We start from the raw sequence: 20,412 nt of genomic DNA on the forward strand, positions 1-20,412 counted from the left end.
CAGGCCCCGGCGACCGAGCGCAGTCTTCCTCCCCGGAGCCGAGCCCCAAGCAAGCGCGTCACCTCCTCGCCGCCAGTGCCCAGCCCACCGCGCCGCCCCTGCGCGCCTCCGCCGGCAGCCCCCCCGCCCCCCTCGGCCCCGCTCCGCGCCTCCCCCGGGCCCGCAGCTCCTCCCACTGCAGCCCGCTGACACCGAAGCGCTCTCGACCCCTGACCTCTAACCTCCGCCGGGCTCTTTTTGCTTCGTCCGTCGCCCCCTCCCCGCCAAGCTGGTCGCACTGTTGCGGTTTCACTGCGGCTGACGGAAGGCCAAGGAAGAAAGAGGGTAGAGACGCTGTGGCGAGGATCAGGCTGCCCTCTCCCTTCCCAGGCACCGTGTTGGGGCCTCCTGAGCACCCCGCCCCGCATCCTGCGCCTCGGAGGCCCAACGGAGCCCAAGACACCCATGGTCTTGATGCTCTCCGCCTCTGTCCCAGCCACCAAAGCCCCCGCGATGGAATGGGGGACGGGGTGGCCTTGGGCAGAGAAGCGCTTCTTGTGCCAGATGGAAGGAAACCGTAGCTCTGGCTGTGTTCATCGCGAAACGTGTTATGGATGTGGGGTGGGTGGGTGGCCCTGAAAAGTCATTAGTTAAAGCCTTTGCTCGTCATTGCCCTGGGGTCCACATAGAAAGTGTCTGTGTCCTGCCTCATGACCCCCTCCTGCTTCTACTCTTATTCTACCCATTACAATTTGACTTTGCCTGTGTATGTGTCTCCTGTCCCCTCCCTAACCCTGAGCTCCTGCAGGCGGCATTGTGCTTTTTCATCTTGATAGCTCCCACAGTGCCTGCCTCTGAGAACCTGTTTGCTAAGTGATTGAGAAGCTGCCAAACCCAAAACATAGGCACCAACAGGACTTTACTGGCCCTATCCCAAGAGCAATTTCCAGATTCATTTGTTTTTGTTAAGTCCAGAACCTATTTTACATCTTCATATTAATCCCCATTGGGTTTTTTTTTCTTTTTTACAGCTTCAGGCAGCCACCATGCCTGTCTGGATGGTGTAAGGAGATCTTGAGGCAGAAATGAAAGGTGAATGACACACCTGCCCTGGACATCTGTGCACCTTCCCATTTCCAGATCAGGCAGTACCTAGCTCAACTGGGAAAAACAAGAAAAGGGCCTATGTGTGTCTCAGGAAAGGTTAAAAGCCCAGTGCCAATGCAAGGGATTTTTACAAGCAAAAGTCTCATTATTAATGAGGCCAGAAAACCAAAATGACAATGATCTTTGATGATCTGTACTGATACGCAGGGGAGATGAGTTAATCAGAAACACACATTTACTGGCACTCCCTTTGTGCCCAGTCCCTGCTCCTGGAAACTGATATTTGTATTTCAGAGTTTAGCTGGCTTTGAGTTTGCTGCAGTGAAAAGAAATATCCCAAGTGTGACTGGGAAGAGAAGACCCGGGACAGGCCAGAAGCTGGAGTGAGGAAGAAAGAACCACAGAATATTAATGTAATGAGTAACTTTCAAGTCCTATCTGGTCCGTGTCCTGGCAAAGTCCCTTGGGGTCTCTCCCCTGCTTTCTGTTCATCAGGATGACTGAGCTCAGTAATTGTAAGAAAGGGAGTGTAGTGGGCAAGGGGACAAAACCCATAGTATCCCACCCCTGACTGACTTATTAATTCAATGAATACTTATTGAATACCTACGATATGCCAGAAGCGGTTCCGGGCACTGGAAATACATCAGTGAATAAAACAGCCACTTGTCCTAGTAAATCTGCCCAAATGGTGCTTCCACTCTGCAGTGCTTGTGGATGGTGATGAGCACCTGGGGAGATGGGTAGAGGGAGAAAGCTGCCAGGGAAAAAGGAGGCCAGGAGGGAAGGGAGGAAGATCAGAAAGTTGGGACGCGGGCATGGGAACCTAGGAAGAGCTGACAACAACAGAGGGCCCAGCCTGAGAGAGGCAGCTGGGTAAAGGTGCGTGGGACCAGGGCTCCCAGCTCTGTGCACTGACCAGCTCCGGAGAGGTGAGCTCAGCCTCAGTCCTGAGGCCTCCAGAGAATGCCTCACCCTTGCTGAAGGTTATTCTAGAACTCTGGGCTCACCTGTTACCTGTGCCTCTCTGAGGGAGTCGATATGCTGCAGTTAGCACTATGGGACTTGTCCCCACCATTTCTTTGTGTCAGGTATTGGTGTTCTCTCAAAATGCGAGCCGGGGAAGGATAGGAGAGCCCCCTGCCCAGCCTACTGTGGCACAACCTACCATGGATGTGAGGGTGCTGCCCCCTGGTGGTATTAGGACGTCCTGGCTCCAGACCTTGCCCTGAGCTCTGGGGGCTGTGATGTGGGCAGATGGGGTGGCAGCTGATTCTGGGCTTCCTGTTGATTCCAGGACCTCAGGTACATCTTCTAGCCTAACTCTGCCATTGGGACTCTGCCTACTCCCTCCCTTCTTCATTCCTCCAAGACCTTGATACCTGACGGGCTTAAGCAAGACCACAAAGCAGCCGCTATTGGAAATTCCTAGTTCCCCAAGCTTCTTTCCCTCATTTTCACCTTTTCTCTTCTGTCCTCTCTGAGTGCCCTGGTTTCTTCAGGCTGTCAGGGAAGAGCACCTGTCTGAAAGCCAGTTCACAGAAGGTGTCAGCCACAGCGGGTTTCCCTCATCAGGGGTGAGGGTGTGGTGAAATAATAGGAAGAGAGGGCCATGGGAGATTCTAAAGGGGCACTGATGGAGGCTGTCAAGCACCTGCACCCTTTCCAGGCCCCCCCCCCCGCATAATAAGGTCCTCACCCTCTGAATGCTGATGCTGACCCTGTCTGTAGGAAGCTGAGAGTCTGAAATCAAAGCCATTTACCCTTCCCCTTTCCCCACTGGGAGCTTTGTATAGGCTCAGCCTCTTTAGGATGACTGGAGCCATCCAATCTCCTCTCCATCTTCCTTCTTTGAAACCCGTTTGTGGTGAGGGGCTCCAGGCCAAGGCGAGGTCCTATCCATTGGTGCTCACACTTTCCCTTTTTGATATTCTAGCTCCTGCCAGGGACTGACCCTCCTCCTTCAGGTCCAGGCCAAGGAGCCAGCATCCTTTCCCAACCTGCCTCGCTCTCTTCCAGCCTGGAAAATTGAATTGCTTTATCAGACTCATTAGAGGGTGATAGGGCCTCCCCGCTCATAGGGGAACAAGAGAAGGGAAGGCAAGAGCAGGCTGGCAGCCTCCTGTCTGCATCTTGGCTCACTTCATCCTGCTTCCCCCAACCCCAAGCAGCTTGCAGAGACTTGCAGGCTCCAAATCAAATGTGAGAGCCTTCTTGGTGGGGAGGGGGGTTGGTCGGGGAGGGGTTCTGGGGAGAACCTAGCCCTAGTGATTCAGGTCTTGTGAAGATCAGTAGAATGGCTCTGCCTCAGGACTGAAAGCAGGGTTGGGTTGCTGTGATAATCCCAGTGAAGTTGTATCTGGGGCTCAAAGGCAGCCTTTGAGGGCCCAGCTCTTAAAGAGAAGAGACCAGAAGCTCAGGCCTGGGCAGGGCTCGGGGCCTTATACACTATGGACCTGGAGTCATAGGGTTGGAGGAAACCTGAGTGTTAGCTCATGGACACCTTCCCCCCACCTAGGGATGTCAGGCCTAAGCAGCAGCAGCGAACTCTGAGAGACTGAGCTAGGGCTGGGGTTGGGCCAAGGACAGAGAACGATGTGGGGGCCACCAGCTGAGTGGACCCTAGAGGCCTCCTTGTTTAAGGCTCCTGGGCTGGGAACTCAGCCTGCATCCAGACAGCACACCCCCCCCCGCTGCGCCTGCCACACGCACGCTAGCCCCAGGTCCGGCTGGCAAGACCTCTTGACACTTAGCATTTCTCCATCTAGAAAAGTACAGATTGCTCCCACCTGGGCTAAGTTCCAGGCAAAACTGGTTCATTGCATTAGAGTAGTTAATTAGTCCTGATGGGCCCAGTCCCCTCCAGCAATGTCCTGGGGAAAGGGGAAGCAGCTGTCTGGAGAGACAGGCCAAACTCAGGTTCCTCTTGGGTGCTCCTGAAGTCCAGGGATTCTTCCCTGCTTGGGTCAGCCCTGGGCAGAATGGAGGGACCCAGAACCCAGGCAGCTCGGACCCAGGGACAGAGAGCAGATCCCCACTGAGTCTTTATGCTCTGCAGCCAGGACTGTGCCTGGCATGGATCAATCTTTGTAAGGGTTTGTGGTTGAATGACAGGCATAGTCTTCTCCCATCTCGCAGGTTTCTTCCCACCTAAGATGATGTAAGTAAAGAATGCAGCAGCGTGCCTGGCACCAGTGAGTGTGCCAGGAGGGGAGATGCCCAAGTCAGATCGTGACTGCCTCTGCGAGCCAGGGACTCTTGCCTGGTCCTTTGTATATTCCCAGTGCTCAGCACAATCCCAGGCACTCAGAATACCTGATTCATGCTTGCTTGATGCATGGAATTAATGAGGCGGGGGGTGGCGGGGGAGGAGTCCTCCCTGTCAGTTTCTTGCTGTGTGGCAGAGAGTGCACTAGATTGGGAGTCAAGAAACCCAGGCATTGGCCCCAATCTTCCCCTTGCTTGGTTGTGGGAAGTCTGGTCTTTTCCTCTTTGGGCCTCAGTTTCCCCCATTGTACAAGGAGGTTTGGCCAGATAATCACTAAGGTTCATATTCTGGTTACTATTGTTATGAAACAAATTACCCCCAGTATGTAGTGATATAAACCCAACAACCATTTTATTTTGTTCATTATTTTATGGGTCAGGGAATTAGGAAGGGCGCAGTTGAACAGTTCTTGCTTAGGGTCTCTTACGCAGCTATAATCAGATGTCAGCGGGCTGCAAACATCTGAAGCTCAGCTGGGCTAAACGTTCAGTATGATGTGTTCATGTGGCTGGCAGTTGACACTGGCTGTTGGCTGGAAGCTCAGCTGAAGCTGTCAACCTAAGCATCTGCAAACATATCGCCTCCCTAGCATGGCAGTCTCAGGGTGGTTGGCTGTCTTACATGGCTGCTGGCTGCCTCTAGAACCAGTATCCCTAGAACACCAGGTGGAAGTGGCACGGCCTTTCCTAATCTAGCCTTGGAAGTCCCATAGCATCATTTCTACTATACCCTGTTGGTCACAGGAAGCATTTGCTCACCCAGATTCAAGAGGAGGAGCATAGACTCCACTTTTGATGGGAGAAGTATTAGAAAGAATTTGGGGCCAACCAACAACAAAGAAAACAAAAACAAAACCCCACAATAGCCTTGTGGTCTGTGGAATACTTTAGCCTTGGCCCAAGTCACTGTGACTGGAGCTGTCTGGTGGTGACTGCTGGGGTGAATACGATAATGTACAGGATCAGTGAGACCCCCACACTCTGGTACTCCCTTTCCTGGAGGGAGTTCCTTTTCTGCCTTCTTTCCTTGGCTTCTCTGGATTTTAGGCTGAAACTGTCCTTTGTGGGTAGCTTTAGCAGATAGCTCATTGCATGGGTGATGGGGCCCCCAGAATGAAGTAGGCCCCATGGCCTTGCCCAGGATCGCAAGAAGGAAGGAAGGAAATATTTAATGAGCACCTATTGTATCCCCATATGGAAAGAAGTCGATACTGTATTCCAGTAGATGTTACTGATGAAGTTCATTTTTCCCTCATACCATCTCTAAGGAAGAGATTTTATTGTCGTCCTCCTTTTACAGATCAGAAAATGGAGATTCCAGGGTTTAAGTGGCTTCCCCAAGGTGGTATGGTTGGCGACAGACCCATGATTCAAACTGCTCATGCCACCTGCCCTGGGGCAAACCTGAGGCAGAAGCAGTGGCCTCACCTGTCCTCCTGCATGCCCTTCTCATCCTCCTCTGACTGCTCCCTCCACCCAGGGCCCAAACTTAACCACTCACCTCCCCACCAGAAATGACCTGCTGTGTGTCCCAGTTCTGTGTCTCTAAGCTGATATCCCCTCAGGAGAAAGCTTCCACGCGGGTGCTGGTGACTGATGACAAAGATCCCTAACACTCTAGAATCAGCCCATTACATGGGCAGCCAGACTCTCCCCATTCCCCAAGAACAAGGGGGGCTTCTGTGTGCCCTCCCCTTTATTTGGGCAGATGCTGTGACCCACAGAAGATGGTAGAGGTACTGTGCCATTTTCCAGCCCCAGGCCTTAAAAACCTGGCAGCTTCCACCTCCTGTCTCTTGAAATGGTCTCTCTGGGGACCCTGAGCCCTTCAGTCAGAAGTCTGGCTGAGTAGCCATGCTGGAGAGGCAGTTGTAGGTGCTCACTCTGGCCGGCAGGCCCAGCTGAACTCAGTCTTCCAGCCATTCTCACTGGAGTGCCAGGCATTTGAGTGAATGTGAGGGCGGCTGCCTTGGACCCTCCAGGCTAGTTCGCTGCTAGTTGAATATCACTGAGTGACCTTGGTTGTCACCAGAAGAGTTGCTCAGACAAGTCCTGCCTGAATTCCTTACTCACAAAACTGCGAGATAGAATGGTTGTTTTAAGCCACTCAGATTTGGAGTAACTTGGAACACAGCAATAGATAACTGGACCAACATGTGTTATCTCATTGAATCTATTTGTTATGTCTCTTTTACAGACTAGGACATTTAAGCTCAGAGCGATTAAATGACTTGCTCAAGGCCTCCCAGGAAGCAGGAAGCTGGGTGGCATTTGAACTTGAGAAGTATGACTCTAGAGCTCCTTCGAACCAAAGCCCTTGTTATGCTGCATCTTGGCGGATCTGTGTGCCCCTCCTGGCAGGAGGGCTTGCATCTCAACCAAAAACATTACCTTCAACCAAAAGACTGAATACTTTACAAGGAGTGACTTTTCCAGCACCAGGCCATTTCCTGGTTTGAAAGATACATGGGGAGATGTGGAGTCATAGGGCCTGGCCCCTCCCTCTGCCAAACTCAGGACAGCAGGGGCTGATTTTATCTTTATTCATCTATAGCTGGCATGGAGCCTGTCCAGGGTGGGTAGGTAATAAATGTTTGTTCAACAAATAAACTAACCCACAAATGAATAAATGACAGAGAGAAGGCAAGCAGGCTATGATCTGGCGAGGAAGGTTTTCCTGCCATCTGGTGGCTATTCCTGGAACAACACTTTCTAGAGCAAGAGAAGAAAATGGCAGGTTCCTTCAAGGTCCTTGGCCGTGTGCGTCTGAGTGCAAGCAGCATCATTCCAGCCTGGAGCTGGGTGGAGTGCGGGTGAGGCCTCCTCCAGGAGCCAGACTTCTTGTTTCTTTCAATGTCGGTGCTCCTAGAGGATGAGGCAGGAAGAAGAGCTTCCCCAGCCACCAGCACATTCCGTTCACAGTGCTGAGTATTCAGTGGGTGTTTAATAAATGAATACTTGGGGCTGGAATGTTAGAACAGAGTTGATGTCAGATCCCCTAGTTCATCTTTACCTTCTACTGAAGTTTGCAAAAGGGATAGCTATCTTGAAGAGAGGGGCAGAAATTTAGAATATGCCTGTTCCAGGGGAGCCCACCCCCCAGCACCCAAGAGAGTCCTGGTCCTCGCTCAGACCTCTGAACACTGGCACCTTCCCACCCCTGTGCTTCCCTGAGGCGGGCCTCCACACACCCCGCCCTTGCCAGACTGACAAGTATAGCTTTTCCTGGTAGTCAGGCAGGACAGGAGTTTCCCCTACGGGGTCCTGTAAGAGACCACCAAATACCATCCTCATTTCAGATGCAGTTTCACCTGGAAAAAATGTAGACAGCAAAGGATCTCCCTTAGGAAACGGTTGCAAAGATGACAGGAAATTAGATATGTGGAATCGCTGGACCCCAATAGGGCCCTCTACAAGTGTGTGCATTGTTAATACCTAGGACAACTCCTAGGAAAATACAGATATGAACCTGTGCACACTCCCCGTGCTGTTCCTCAGCCAGCCAGCACCCACAACCCCCCTCAGCAGTCCTGTCCACCCATCCCAGTCCAAGCTTTTCACCCCAAAGCTTCCTGCAGGATCCTTGGCCACCCTTCCCTCTCCCTCATTGCAAGAGCAGGTGAGAAAGGCAAGACGGGTTTGGTAAGAACAGACACTTTATTGCACACCATGGTGGGGGAGAGAGGAAGAGGGGTCTAGGGTGACAATGCCTCATCCCCTCCCCTGGGCTGAGTGATTTTGACCCAGGGCTCTGGCCAGCCATGGGACACATGGACTTGAATTGTTCTGAACTTATGCCAGAACCCAAAGTGACGGCCTGGTGTGTATGCTTGGGTCTGTACAAAGCAGAGCTTTCAATGAGAAGGGGCACTAGGCCCCCTCCCCCAGCCGAAGTCATCAGGCCCCAGTGAAGCAGCAGATCTCACATCTCTGGGCCTATTTAAAGGATCCAGGGATGCTCAGGGAGCCAGGTTCATTCTAACCGGTTTAGTTTCCAGCTCTTTTCACAGTGGGGAGTACTCTGGGGGAGTGGGGTGGGGGGTGGGGGTGAGGAAGGGCAGAAAAGCAGCCCCTCTGCCTGGTAATACTGCAGGCCTGTGCAGTGCCTGGGACCATGGCTCCTGGGCCCCAGCCTCATGACCCACACAGGCTGACTCGGAGTGGGGGTTCTCCTGGCACTGGGAAAGCAGCAACCCCTGCACATGTATTGCTGGAGGGCAGAAGCCAACCTCACTGGCATTAACTGATGTGCCCTACCTGTTCAGCCCCCATCTGGGCCTCTGGCTTCATGTTGCCTCAGTGAGGAGGGCGGAAGGCTCCCTGAGCAAGAAGCTGGTGATGGGGCTGGAGGGCAGGCACAGGTAGGGGATCAGGGGACTGTTGACTCTTTCAGGCACATCCCTGCCCTGGAGTTCCCTCTGCCTTCTGGTGGGCACTGTGTGGACAGCACCAAAGCCAGTGGGGGTGGGGACCCTGTGAAGGGACTTGGGGACCTGGTCCTCTCCTGCTGCCTCCTGCTTCTCCAGGATTCTGGGGCTGGATCTTAGCTCATCAGGTGACCCCACCTGCCTTTGACTCCAAAGGCGTCAGAGGCACAGTGGGGAGGGGGCAGGCGGCCCTTTTCAAACACTGTCAGGACTGCCTCAACGGCAAATGCAGCAGTGCTATGAGCTCCTTCTTGGGGTCGCGCCATCTTAAGAATCCTAGTACTTTTCCTCTGGAGAAGAGCTAGCAATTTTATTGGTAACGGCAAGAAGCTGACTGGTAAATAAATTTGAGGATTTTTTTTTCCCTTAACGCCCTCCTTCCCTGTTTCTGGCAAACCCAGTGGTGTGAAGGCAATGAGTCACCAGCAAGAAACACATGCCTTTCCCCATAGCAGGGGGCTCCTGAGGCACCCTGCCGGCCCTGAGGCTCCCGATAGAGCCAAGACGAGGAGGAGGAGGCAGGGGGAGGGAGTGTGGTCTTCAGGAAAGTGGTGAACACTGGGAGTCACAGATCAGCACGCTACACACACCCACACTCACGTATGTGCACACCATACACACAGCACACACACACACCCCGAGCTCTAGGCCCTACGTCTAACACACAGCGAAGACACAGCAAAAGGCTACAACGAGCACTAGCGCGCCCACACCTAGCAAGCACACAGCCCCAGCTCAGCCCCTCCCGCTGGGGCCTGGCCCAGCCACACGCTACAAAATTAAAAATATATCAAATATACAATGAAAATAGATCTGTACAGCACTGAGGATGAAAAGAGTCCACCAGCCACAGTATAATATTGGGTTTGTCATTTAACAGCATTTACACCCACATGTACAGAGTGAATATACAATAGAAACAGAATATATAGAAGAGTATATATAGTAGAGTGTCTCTCCTGGGGCTTTGCTTTTCCTGTTGCTAATTCTGCTTGAGATTTGGCAAGGGGCCAGGTAGTTGTTGTCAGGTGAGGGGGCCTATGGTGGGATGTTGTGCTCCAAAAGCTCATCTCTTTGGGGAGATGTGGGTCTCTCTCTCCCCTCAAACACTCAGGAAAGACAGGTAGGGCAGAGGGGGCTAGAAAGGGGAAGGTGTGAAAGAGGGATGAGTAAGGGAGATGGCAGGGTTGGGGGATAGACCGCTTCCAGGCTTGGGGGAACAGTAAGGAACTCGGGGGTGAAGGAGGGGACCCTGATTCTGGTCTGTCCCTCCAGGTCCTAAGTGCAATCTGAGCCACAAGAGTGATTCGCGACCCTTCGTGAGGGTGTCTGGGTTGAGCACTGTGGCCTGTTTCTGCCCTGCCCACCAGAGCTCTCAAAGATGGAGCCAGTATTCCCTCCTTTCCCCCTCCTTTCCTTCCTTCCCCACCCCATCCGTCCATCCATCCATCCATCCATCCACCCACCCCCACCCCCCAACCCATCCATCCATCTATCCATCCATCCATCCATCTCTCTGCAGACATTTACTCTTGGGTCAAGTTCCTCCCTGGCTGCACTCTGAGAATGGGTTCTCTTCCAGAGGAAGCCCTGAAGGTAATGGCAGGTGGGGTCGCTGTTGTCAGCTGCAGCCTTCTGCACAGGCTGGCCTCCATCCTGAAGACCAGCCCTTGCCTTTGGCAGCCTCTACTGTCCACAGCACTACCTGTGGCACTGGCCACTATGGGCCAGGAAGGCTTTGGAAAGGTTTCCAAGGTGTCTGCACATGCTGTGCACACTGGGCAGCTGTGCACACTGGGTGGCTGTGCTTGTGTAATAAGGAGAGTGAGTGGCGGCTCAAAGGGGCAGTGAAATTATCTGTCTTTCCCCAGGAGTGAGGCATCCTGGGGATAAGCCCCTGAACTCCGGGGATCCCTGTTCCAGGGGAAAAGCTGCCACTAGACAGAACATTGGGCCCCAGGTGAGGAGGGAGAGGAGTGTGCTTCACAGTTGTGCTCCAAACCATCTAATTTGTGCTAGGAACCAACAATTTGTGCTCTGGAAACCTCTCCTTGCACTGTCCTTCTCTCTCCAGGAAAGAGGCAGAGGCCACCACTGTGGGCTGGGGAGGGGTGCTGGGGACAGGGAGATGGCTAAGCCCTAATTGAGGTGGGGAAGGTTCTGGTCCCTGTCACTGCACTCCCAGACAAGACGCAGGAGCACATACCACCCACCCCAGGCAGGGCCAAGGACATGGGAAGATTCCACCCAGGGACCAGGGCAGAGGAGGTTCCTCACCTTCTGCTACCAAGGCTCATGCTGAAGCTGAGGGCAGCACATACCTCAGAAAACAGAACTTGCGGCTTCTGCCTAGGCCCTCCCAAGTCTGAGCCCTGAGCCCTGGTGCACCTGCTCCCACCCTCCGCCTTCAAGCAGGTAGTCTCTTGGACCAGGAGCAACCCCGTCTGGGCTGGGCAGGATGGTGTCCTGTTCTCATGGCGGAGTGAGCCAAAGTCCGCTCTCCTTCCCCGGCCCCAAGGCCTCTCACCACCACCATCTGGCAGTTCAGGGGACCCCAGAGCCCTAAGAACTGCAGATGGCAAGTTACAGGGAGAGAGGGAGGTGAGTGACTCCTGCAGTGGCCGCTTGGAATCTCCCATGGACTGGGAAGCAGGACTGATGGGTTGTTCCAATTACATGGCTGCAATTTGGCGGAGGCTCTTGGAGGGCTAGATGAGTGGGGTCCTGAATTAGGAAACAGAGCTGCTTCCAGCCTCCTGCTCAGGGCTAGGGAGCAGAGTCTATTGGGACTGGAGAGGGGAGTGAGGCAGGGCAGACCCTCTCTTCTTGGGCAAAGGGCCTGGCCTGGGCCTGGTGGCCACCTCAAGGAAGAGGCCAGGCCTGGACAAGTGGGCAGGTTGAGCGTGGGGGGAGAGGCGGGCAGGGCTGGGGCAGTGGTCACAGCTCCGACTCAGGGGTGCTGGCCAGGAGGTAGCCGCTCCCATAGCGTCCATTGGGGTTACTGCTGGTCTCCAGGGGCGATGTGCTGCCGGGCCCCAGATAGGAACGGTGAGTGGGCATGGGGGAAGGTGCCTCACTGGGCACCTTGCTGAGGATGAAGCGGGTCTCATCGTTCTCCTCCAGGTTGGAGATGTCCTTCATCATGCGGCCCTTCTTGTAGGACACGGAGAGGGTGTTGGAGCCATCAGAGAGCAGGTGGAAGTGCCGCAGGACGAACACCACAGGGATGGGCAGCGTCGCCACGACGATGAGGGTGATCAGGAGCGCCATGGCCCAGTTGGGGAAATACAGGTAGCGCTCGGCAGCCTGCGGGTGGGCTGCCTTAAGGGCTGCTGCCGGCACTGTGACAGCCCTCCCCTCCCAGGCCCTCCAAGACTGCTCTCCTGCCCTCACCCATGGCCTTCCACTCTTCTCCCCTCCCACCATCCTGGCCAGGCACAGCCAAGGATAGGGGTTCACCTGGTCACCTTGGTGAAAGGGTCTAGGGTGGTTTCTCCTATTATAAAATAGACTAATTCCACTCCACAGGCATGAAGAGAGAATATGGGTTAGAAAGACTGGATAAGTGCACTAATCTTTCTGAGCCTCGGTGTCCCCATTTGTGCTACAGGGATGATGCCACCTCTGTCTTTGGGTTGTTGTAAGATTGCGGTTTCGGTGTGAGGCACCTGGCAGGGCCTGGCACATAGCAGCTGCCCTAGAAAGGTGTATCCCTATCAGTGGTTGCATTAAAGGCCTGAGAAGATGCAAATGTCCCTAGGGTTTGGGGCCCCACCCCTCACCTCCTCCTTGATCCAGGCGCTGTAGCCCGGGGGCGTGACCCCCAGCTGGATGATGCTGGCTGTGGTGAGCACAGCCATGCATAGTGGAGACACGAACTTCCACATGTAGAAATAGAAGCGGTAGGGGCGGAAGCCCAGCATCTCCGTCAGCTCCTGCATGAACCTGCCAGGCATAGCAGAGGGTTCAGCAGTTGGCATCCCTCAGTCACACCTCCCTCTTCCCCCATCACCATCTCCTCCAGAAAGTCTTCGTTTCCCAGTCCCTCCCTCCTGGGCTCTTCTATTCTTCACATTCAGTGCTCATTGTGTGTGGTCTGGCTGGCCTCTGGGAAGGCTCTACTGTCCTCCTCTAACGTCCTCTGATTCCGTCACATCATACCCCATCCAGAGATATGATGGGGCCCACCAGACACACCTGGGCAGGTGCACGTCTGTTTTATGTATAGACAGCTTGTGTGTTCAGGGAGTGCCTAGCCCTTTCACACTGGCCTGGCTGAAGGCTCCTCCTGCTGGAAAAGCAGTAGAAGTGCACTTCTCTAGAGTCCAAAGGTAGAGAGTTGCCCTGACTCAGGGGTTTCTCACCAAGGGGTGAGCAGAATTCCGGAAGGCAGGCAGGCTTGTGCTTGAATTGCATACAAAAGAATCATCTTTACCTCAATAAACCCTAACTGAAATCTTGCATTACTTTCTATTATATTATGAATGCAAGCAAGCACAGTAGTATTAACAATACCTGTGACTGTCACCAATAGATTATATTTTCATATTACAGCCCAGTTATTGAAAATATTGAGTCATCATTGATTTTCATCACTACTTCGAAGTTACCACTGTTCTTAGATCTATAGCTAGATCTTGTAACAATGCATTAAAAATAAAGTGCTCATACATTACTATATCACAAATTTTAAACAATATTTCGCTATTTTTCAATATAATAAGTTTCTTATATAACCCTACACATTTTATCTTATGCATTTAAAGTAACATACAGGGACATCACCAGACTGCCGAAGGAGTCCGGGACACAAAAATCAGCCAGAGTCCTTTGTGGCAGTGTCTTACAGCCCTGGCCCACAGCGGGTGGAAGCAGAGGAGTGTCCTTCCCCCCACTTCCTGTGCTCTCCTAGGAGGCAGATGGCACCTGTGAAAGAGCCCCACTGCCAAACCAGGTCCAGGCATCAGGGAGGGTCAGACCAAGTGGGTCAGTGGAGGTGGGTCTTGCCAAGGACAAGGATAGTGTGGTCATGGTCGATGCTGTGTGAGTCAGAGAGACCTAGTTCTAGAACTCCTGGGAACACATATTTGCCCTAACATGAGGGATGAGGCCAAGAGTTTACAGTAAGTGCACAACTGCCCTAGGCTTAGGCTGTGAGACCCAATCCTTTCTTAGAGCTGAATCCTCTTACCCTGCACGACCCCAAACTTGGGGCCAAAATCACACCTCATCTCATACCCCTATCTAGGCCCTTACAATTGTGAACCAGGCTGCTGAAGTCTACACGTTCTCTGAGGGCAAGGGCCTCTTGTAGACCCACTAAGCCCTTCACAAAAACTTAACAGAATACTGAAGAGTTGGTACCCAGGAAAGGTGCTGTGGTAATTTAAGAATGATGCCAGGACCTGCACCTAGGACACCCAGACCTCAGACTGGCTCTGTTTCTAGTGGCCTTAGGCAGCCATGTCCTTGCACTATGCCTCAGTTTCCCTAAATGATCTTTAAGGGCACTTTCAGCTCTGCCATTGTGACTCTATGATCTGCCTTTCCAGGGAATCATGATAGGACAGACCCCTCCTCCTGTCCCACCTTTCCCCCATGTTCCTCTTACTTCTTGGTTCCATAAATCCAGGCCACAGCGATGTTCTCAAGGATGACGATGAGAGTGAGTGGCAGGGTGGCCGAGTAGTCGTCGAACATGGTGACAAAGTAGTTTCCGGAGCGCTGGACGAACAACAGCCCCACGAGGAATGCAAAGACACAGCAGCCCACTACAGAGAGCCGGGAGGCCGGTTTGGGGGCAAAGGTGCAGGGTGGGTGGGGCCCTGGGGGTCTCGGGGGCACCCAGGCCCCTCCCATCACATCCCTTCCCCAAGCATGCCTGCAGCCCTCCTGCCAGCAGGCCCAGTCCTGCACGAGAGATCCAGATGCTCAGGTTCTGAGCCCCGCTCTACTAGTAGGGGAGCACCTGAGGAAGGCGTTGTGTCTAACTTTCATCCCATGCCTCTGCCCCAGCACAATGCCTGGCCCATGACAGGTGCTCTACTTAATTGTTGTATTTAACTTAAATGATTCATCTGATTGTTACCAGTCTTTTTCTCCACCTTAGTTTCCCCATTTGAGAACAGAAAGATATCCCGCTCTAGGGATACAGATAAGAGGTATCCCTCTATGGGCCCTAGATCAACTCAGCAAACCCCGAAGGGAACTGTGGACACAGCCCGGGACTGGAGTGACAAAGACGGAACAGGGCGCAAGGCCAGTGAGCGCCCCTGCCCAAGATGACTCAGCAGGCCCTTGGGGAGAGGGGCAAGTGAACTAACAAAGGGGCCTAGATGCAGGCCTCCTGGCTCACGTTTGCTCCAGATTTCCAAGTAGCTTTCTCTTCCTGGCTTGTGAGTGCTAATCACTGTGTGGCACAGCCAGGCTCCAGCTGTGTCCCCGTGTGGGCTGGAGCCTTCTGGGCGTGGGGTCATGAAGGACCCAGTCAGAAGCCAGAACGGAATTGTTGTCCACAAGGGCAGCCCGCAGAGCCTGGGCATGGGGGCAGGGAGGAGTTACCTGTGAACATCTCCTTGGGCACCTTGAATGTGTCGATGATGGGCGTGGTGATGCCCGCCATGGTCCCGATCATGCTGCCCAGGCCCAGGTTGATAAGCATCAGGAAGAACATGACGGACCAGAACGGGGAGGCGGGGAAGTGCGTCATGGCTTCAGTGAAGGCAATGAAGGCCAGGCCTGTGCCCTGCACGGACTGAAGGCGGGGTGGAAAGCAGGGCCTGTGAGGTCACCCCTCCCTGGGGAGCCCACTGCTTCCTTCCCTCTGCCCTTCGAACTTTTGGAATAACTATTCCCTCTTTCACAGCGGTTCCCACCTCCACCTAAATCCTGTTGATTTTGGCCAGTGGGTCTCGAACTTTAGCAGGCACTGGAATCCCCTAGAGGTAGCTCAAAAACACCAACTTGGGAGTTCACCTATGGGACCTGGAATCTACAGGTTGTACCAGGAGCTTAGGTGATTCAAATGAAGATGCTCATGTTTAGAAATACACCCAGCTCAGGACCCTGCTCCTCTAAGATGTCTTTCCTGATTGCTCCAGCCACACTGTGACCGCTCCCAGCTCAGAACTTCTGAACTGCAGATCTTCGTGCAGTGGTCTCAGCCTCGGCTCTCAATGGAAGCACGCTGGAGCCTTTAAAAACACCGACACCTGGGCCTCACCCCAGGGACAATGACTGGATTGGTCTGGGGTGAAGCTGGGTGTTGGAGTTTTTTCTAAAACAAACAAACAAAAAAGCCCTAGGAACTCTAATGGGTAGCCAAGGTAGAGAATCACTGCTTTAATGCTTGGGCCATGCTTGTGGGTCAGGTGATCACACACTGCCCCCTGTCACTTACACATTGCCCTGTAATGTTCAGTGATTGTAAGGGAACATTTCTTCCCCACTAAGTGAGTGTATAATTCTTGTCATTTGAATGCTATCAGAGTTGTATTGTATGAAAACACTGCTATAAACCTAGTTTTATTCAGAGAACCAGGCCATGCCCATGAGAACTGAGCAGGGTTTCAGAGAGTGTGAAAAGGGGAGGTCCTTTACGCTGCCAGTCACCTGGGGAAGAAACCAGGGTAGGGGGCCTGAGATTGGACTCTTTTGCTCTTGATCCCCGGGGAAAGGGTCGGGGTGCAGGATGCAGCCCCCTCAGCATTAGGACGGTACCAGTCCAATGGAGCTGACTTTTAACATGGAGCCCAGGGAAAGCACCCCCTTCCCCGGTCCCATGAAGGACAGGGTTGACCCAGGCTGACGGGAGCTGGCTCTGCCCCATGTGAGCCTTGGCTCCAGCCTGGTTCCCAAGACGCTGTGGGTATGTCCCTTTCCTGTTACCCCTTCTAACAGAACAGTCATTTTCAAAGTGTCCAGCTATGTAAGTATAAATAGAAGCAAGGTGTCCTAACTTGGGCCTGAGCATTAAGGAGGAGTCAGCACCCCCAGCACCACCCTAAAGTCTAAGTGTCATCATGGCAGTGAGATTGGAATGGGGACAGGTAGGGGAGGGGCAGAAGCATCAAGAGGTGATTCTGAGCATGGGCTCTGGACCCAACTAACTGGATTTGAACCCTGCCTCTCTCACTTACTAGCTGTGAGACCTTCATCAAGCCCCCATCTCATAGGCTGCTCATCTGTAAGGTAGGGAACAATATGGATACTCAACTCATAGAGCTTTCTTGAGCATCAAAGGAGATAAACAACAGGCAAACACTAACTTCAACACTTCTGTGATGCATGCCATGTCAAGGCACTGTTCTTGGTACATTACCTATGGCAGTGACTGATGTACGACAAGCCCACTCAGTAAATGGAAACATCGTCCCACACACTTACTGTGACTTCTGAGAGGTGTGTGTCTGCCCTACTCCTTGTCTAGGCTCAAGCCTACCTCTGGGCAGGGACTTTGGCCAATACCTTTCTTCCCTTTCACTCCCTCTGGACACACAGCAGATCCTTGCTTACCAAATAAACTAATGACTACCTGTCAGCATCCTAAGGCCTGAGCCCAAGCTCCAGCCGGCCACAGCTGCTCTCTGGGTTCCTGCCTGTCCTGGGAAGGGCAGCCTGTCCCCGCACCTTGTCCAGCTCGTCCTCCAGAAGGCAGGGGTCAAGGCCCAGGGCTGAGAACTGGTCCTCCTTCACGGTCATGATGACATTGTACATCTCCATGTAGTCCTTTGTGGTCAGGTGGGAGAAGTTGACGTGGGGTGGGATGAGGTCCCGGCTCAGGACATTGGTGTTAAGGTACCCTAGGATTTTCTCAGCATTCCTGCAGCACAAAACCGAGAGGGCCAGGTAAGAAGGCAGGGGTGGGCAATGGGTGAGATCCTGGAGGCTCCTCCCAGGCACAAAGGTGGGACCCTCATGGGTCACTGACAGAGGCATCTCTGAGCTTGTCCTTGTGGCCCAGAGCTGGGGACAGAGAGTGCTCCTCTGATCTCCATTCCTCAGCCTGAGTGAAGGGGACCTCTCTCCCCATGCACACCTGCTCCCCCACCCCCGCCCACTCCCAGGTAAGGTAGACAGGGAGAAGGAGGGACAGGAGGAGAGGTGCCACCTACTCGACCACACACTTCTCATTCATGATGTTGGCCTTGAAGCCCAGCACAGCAAACACCACGAGGGTGGCCAACACTGACGTGAAGAAGTTGATGAAGGACACCAAGGCGGCATCGAAGTGGCAGTTGTTGTCCTGCTTATTGTAGCTGGAGAAGGCAATTACACCACCAAAGCCCAGGCCCAAGGCAAAGAAGACCTGGGTGGCTGCCTCCCGCCACACCTGGGGGTCCAGCATCTTGTCCAGCTATGGCAGAAGACCAAGGCAGGAGGAAGAAAAGAGACACAGAGAGGATGGTTTTATTCATGTGCACACCCCGTTTCTCACATACACACCCCCCTTTCTCAGCCTCAACAGAGTTCAGAGGCAGCAGCCCATAGTGGTAAGAGGCTGTGTGAACTTGGGCGATTTCCCTACTCCTCTGAGCCTCAGGTTCCCCAATATGCAGATCACAAGAGTATCAACTTCAGAGGATGATTGTGAGGCCCTGGTAAGATAACATAAATGCTGAGTGCTTACATAGCAATTTAACTGCTACCATGGCTTCCCATGCAGCCATCATACTAAGGAACATCATCAAGGCCATCACATATGGTCATGTAGTACACAGCTCCAGAGAGTGCCATTCACTTGGACTACAGTGTGACAGGTGCCTCCTAGAGTCCTGCATGAACAGCTTGCACAGCAGCATAAGAAAACTGAGAATACTAGAATCTCCATGACGCCTTCTCCACCTCAAACTCCTCTACCTCATGAAAGGAAAAAAAAACCCAAACCACCTGCTTTTCCCCACCACCACCCAACCTGAAGCACAGAACCTAGACAATTCCTGGAGAAAGGGCCTCCGCCTAAGCTTCCATCTGCCCTCACACCTGACAGGAGCCTGAACTGCAACAGCATTTGGATGGCATGGAGCAATTTCCAAAGCCCCTTTCCAACCTATTTTCCTTTTGCTGTTTGTTCCTTGGGGCAGGGACCAAGCCTTGGACCCAGCACAGAGCTTTAGAGTCTCAGACAGATCCAGATCCAAATCCTGACTCCCATCTTTAAATGGCTATGAAGCCTTCAGTAAGTGGCACTGACTGTGTTATGAGCTTCAGTTTACTCATCTGAAAACAGGGAATAGTATAGAATCTCGGAGTAAATGTGAGGATCAAATGTATAGCAATGAGTAATGCCTGTACCTAGTGGCACTCAATCCCAACAGAATGAGGCTGACCTCGTCAGGACAGGGTGTTTTGTGTTTTGCGGCGGTGCAGGAAGCAAGGATTACTATTCACATTTTTAAAGGGTAAACTGAGACCCCAAAGATGAAATTACTTGCTCAAGGTAATGGAGCTGGTTAGTCGGGGCAGAGTGGTAACTAAAATATAGATATTCTGGGCCAGGCCCCCGCCCCCGGCCCCAGCACCAACTCCTGACTCAGTTTTTCTATCACCTATACTCTTTAAAGCATTTTACCCTGCGACCTTTGCTGCTGAGGTGAACCTAAGTGACCTCACTCCAGACAGACTAAGGAGGCAAGGAGCCAATTAGAGAGTTCACTTCCCTGTGGTGACAAGCCCTGTGTGGGTCCTGGCCCGGCTGCCCCTTCTGAGTACCTGTGGGTAAGTCCTCACCTGAACAGTGAGGTGTTGGACTTTAGGGTCCGTCTGGACTTTAGCTATCTTTAATATCACAGCCCTAAATAACATCCAGGACACAGGGCCCACCTGCCACCATCTCAGCAGCTTCCTAGGCATGTCTCAACTCCTGGCAGCACTCCAACAGCTGAGATGTTGGCAAGCTCAGAGGGCTGGCAGAGCAGTGAGGCTGAGAGCGGCACCCCCATGCTGAGGGGAAAGAGGTGGGGGATGGTAGTCGAGCCTTTGAGCTTCAGGGCCTGGGCACAAATGGAGACCCAGGAGGACTGTCTGGTCAGACAGCATGTGTACTCCAGGGGAGATTAAGGTTCCCCATCCAGCACAAAATAAGTAAAACCATCTTTAGTCCACCAAGAAAGTCCAGAACCCAGGCCTTAAGGATCTAAGGGCCCCTTGGCATCCATGAGGAGACCCTCTCCCCAGCCCACCCCTGTGTACTTATTAGGTATAAGGTGTCAAGGCCTCCCTGTGGCAATGACATGTAGCCACTCATCCATCAATCTCTGAGCACCTGCTGTGGGCCAGGCCTGGTGTTAGGCGATGCAGAGGCCATGGGGTACAGAGGCAATCAGGGTCTCCGAGTTTACATTCCAGTTGGAGAGAGACACATTGGTCAAATGATCCCACGAACAAATGCTAAATTGCAAATGTGACAAGGGCTGTGAAGGCTGGGCACCCAGTGCTCGGAGAGCCCATAAGAAGGGGATTTGAAAAAGTTGGGAGGCCAGGCAAGGCTTCCCAGAGGAAGGGGTCCTCAAGCTGACATTTGAAAGCTGATGAAAGCAAGGCCACAAGGGGAGGGAAGAGCATTCGGGAAGAAGCGTGGACAGAGGTCCTGAGATAGGACAGAGGATGGTGTGTAAAAGGGAATGGAAGGTGC

At 53.1% G+C, this 20,412-nt stretch overlaps 1 protein-coding gene, 1 long non-coding RNA gene and 1 pseudogene across 4 annotated transcripts in view; 1 reads left to right on the plus strand and 2 right to left on the minus strand.

Annotated features, from left to right (window-relative positions):
- Window positions 1-186: 186 nt before the first annotated feature.
- LOC115837650 lies at window positions 187-1,759 on the plus strand. The gene is made up of 3 exons (XR_004032695.1): window positions 187-600; window positions 1,011-1,071; window positions 1,381-1,759. It is a non-coding gene; the product is annotated as an uncharacterized LOC115837650 (long non-coding RNA).
- A 6,232-nt stretch (window positions 1,760-7,991) lies between these two features.
- On the minus strand, window positions 7,992-10,284 carry LOC101176531 (annotated as a pseudogene). The gene has a single exon (XR_004032696.1). The product of XR_004032696.1 is annotated as an uncharacterized LOC101176531 (transcript).
- Window positions 7,992-20,412, minus strand: part of SLC6A17 (solute carrier family 6 member 17) — a 51,175-nt gene continuing 38,754 nt past the window's right edge. Inside the window, exons 7-12 of one of the 2 annotated variants that reach the window (XM_030824869.1) lie at window positions 17,894-18,135; window positions 17,409-17,601; window positions 15,342-15,534; window positions 14,392-14,551; window positions 12,563-12,725; window positions 7,992-12,086 (exon numbers count right to left, since the gene is read on the minus strand). In XM_030824869.1, the coding sequence (XP_030680729.1) occupies window positions 11,718-12,086; window positions 12,563-12,725; window positions 14,392-14,551; window positions 15,342-15,534; window positions 17,409-17,601; window positions 17,894-18,135 (1,320 nt within the window). In that variant the 3' untranslated portion in view covers window positions 7,992-11,717. The remainder of the gene's footprint in view (window positions 12,087-12,562; window positions 12,726-14,391; window positions 14,552-15,341; window positions 15,535-17,408; window positions 17,602-17,893; window positions 18,136-20,412) is intronic. The other variant, XM_030824870.1, reaches the window with a different exon arrangement.

Source organism: Nomascus leucogenys, chromosome 12 (genome assembly GCF_006542625.1).
Source record: "Nomascus leucogenys isolate Asia chromosome 12, Asia_NLE_v1, whole genome shotgun sequence".
In the NCBI taxonomy this organism is placed as follows: domain Eukaryota; kingdom Metazoa; phylum Chordata; class Mammalia; order Primates; family Hylobatidae; genus Nomascus; species Nomascus leucogenys.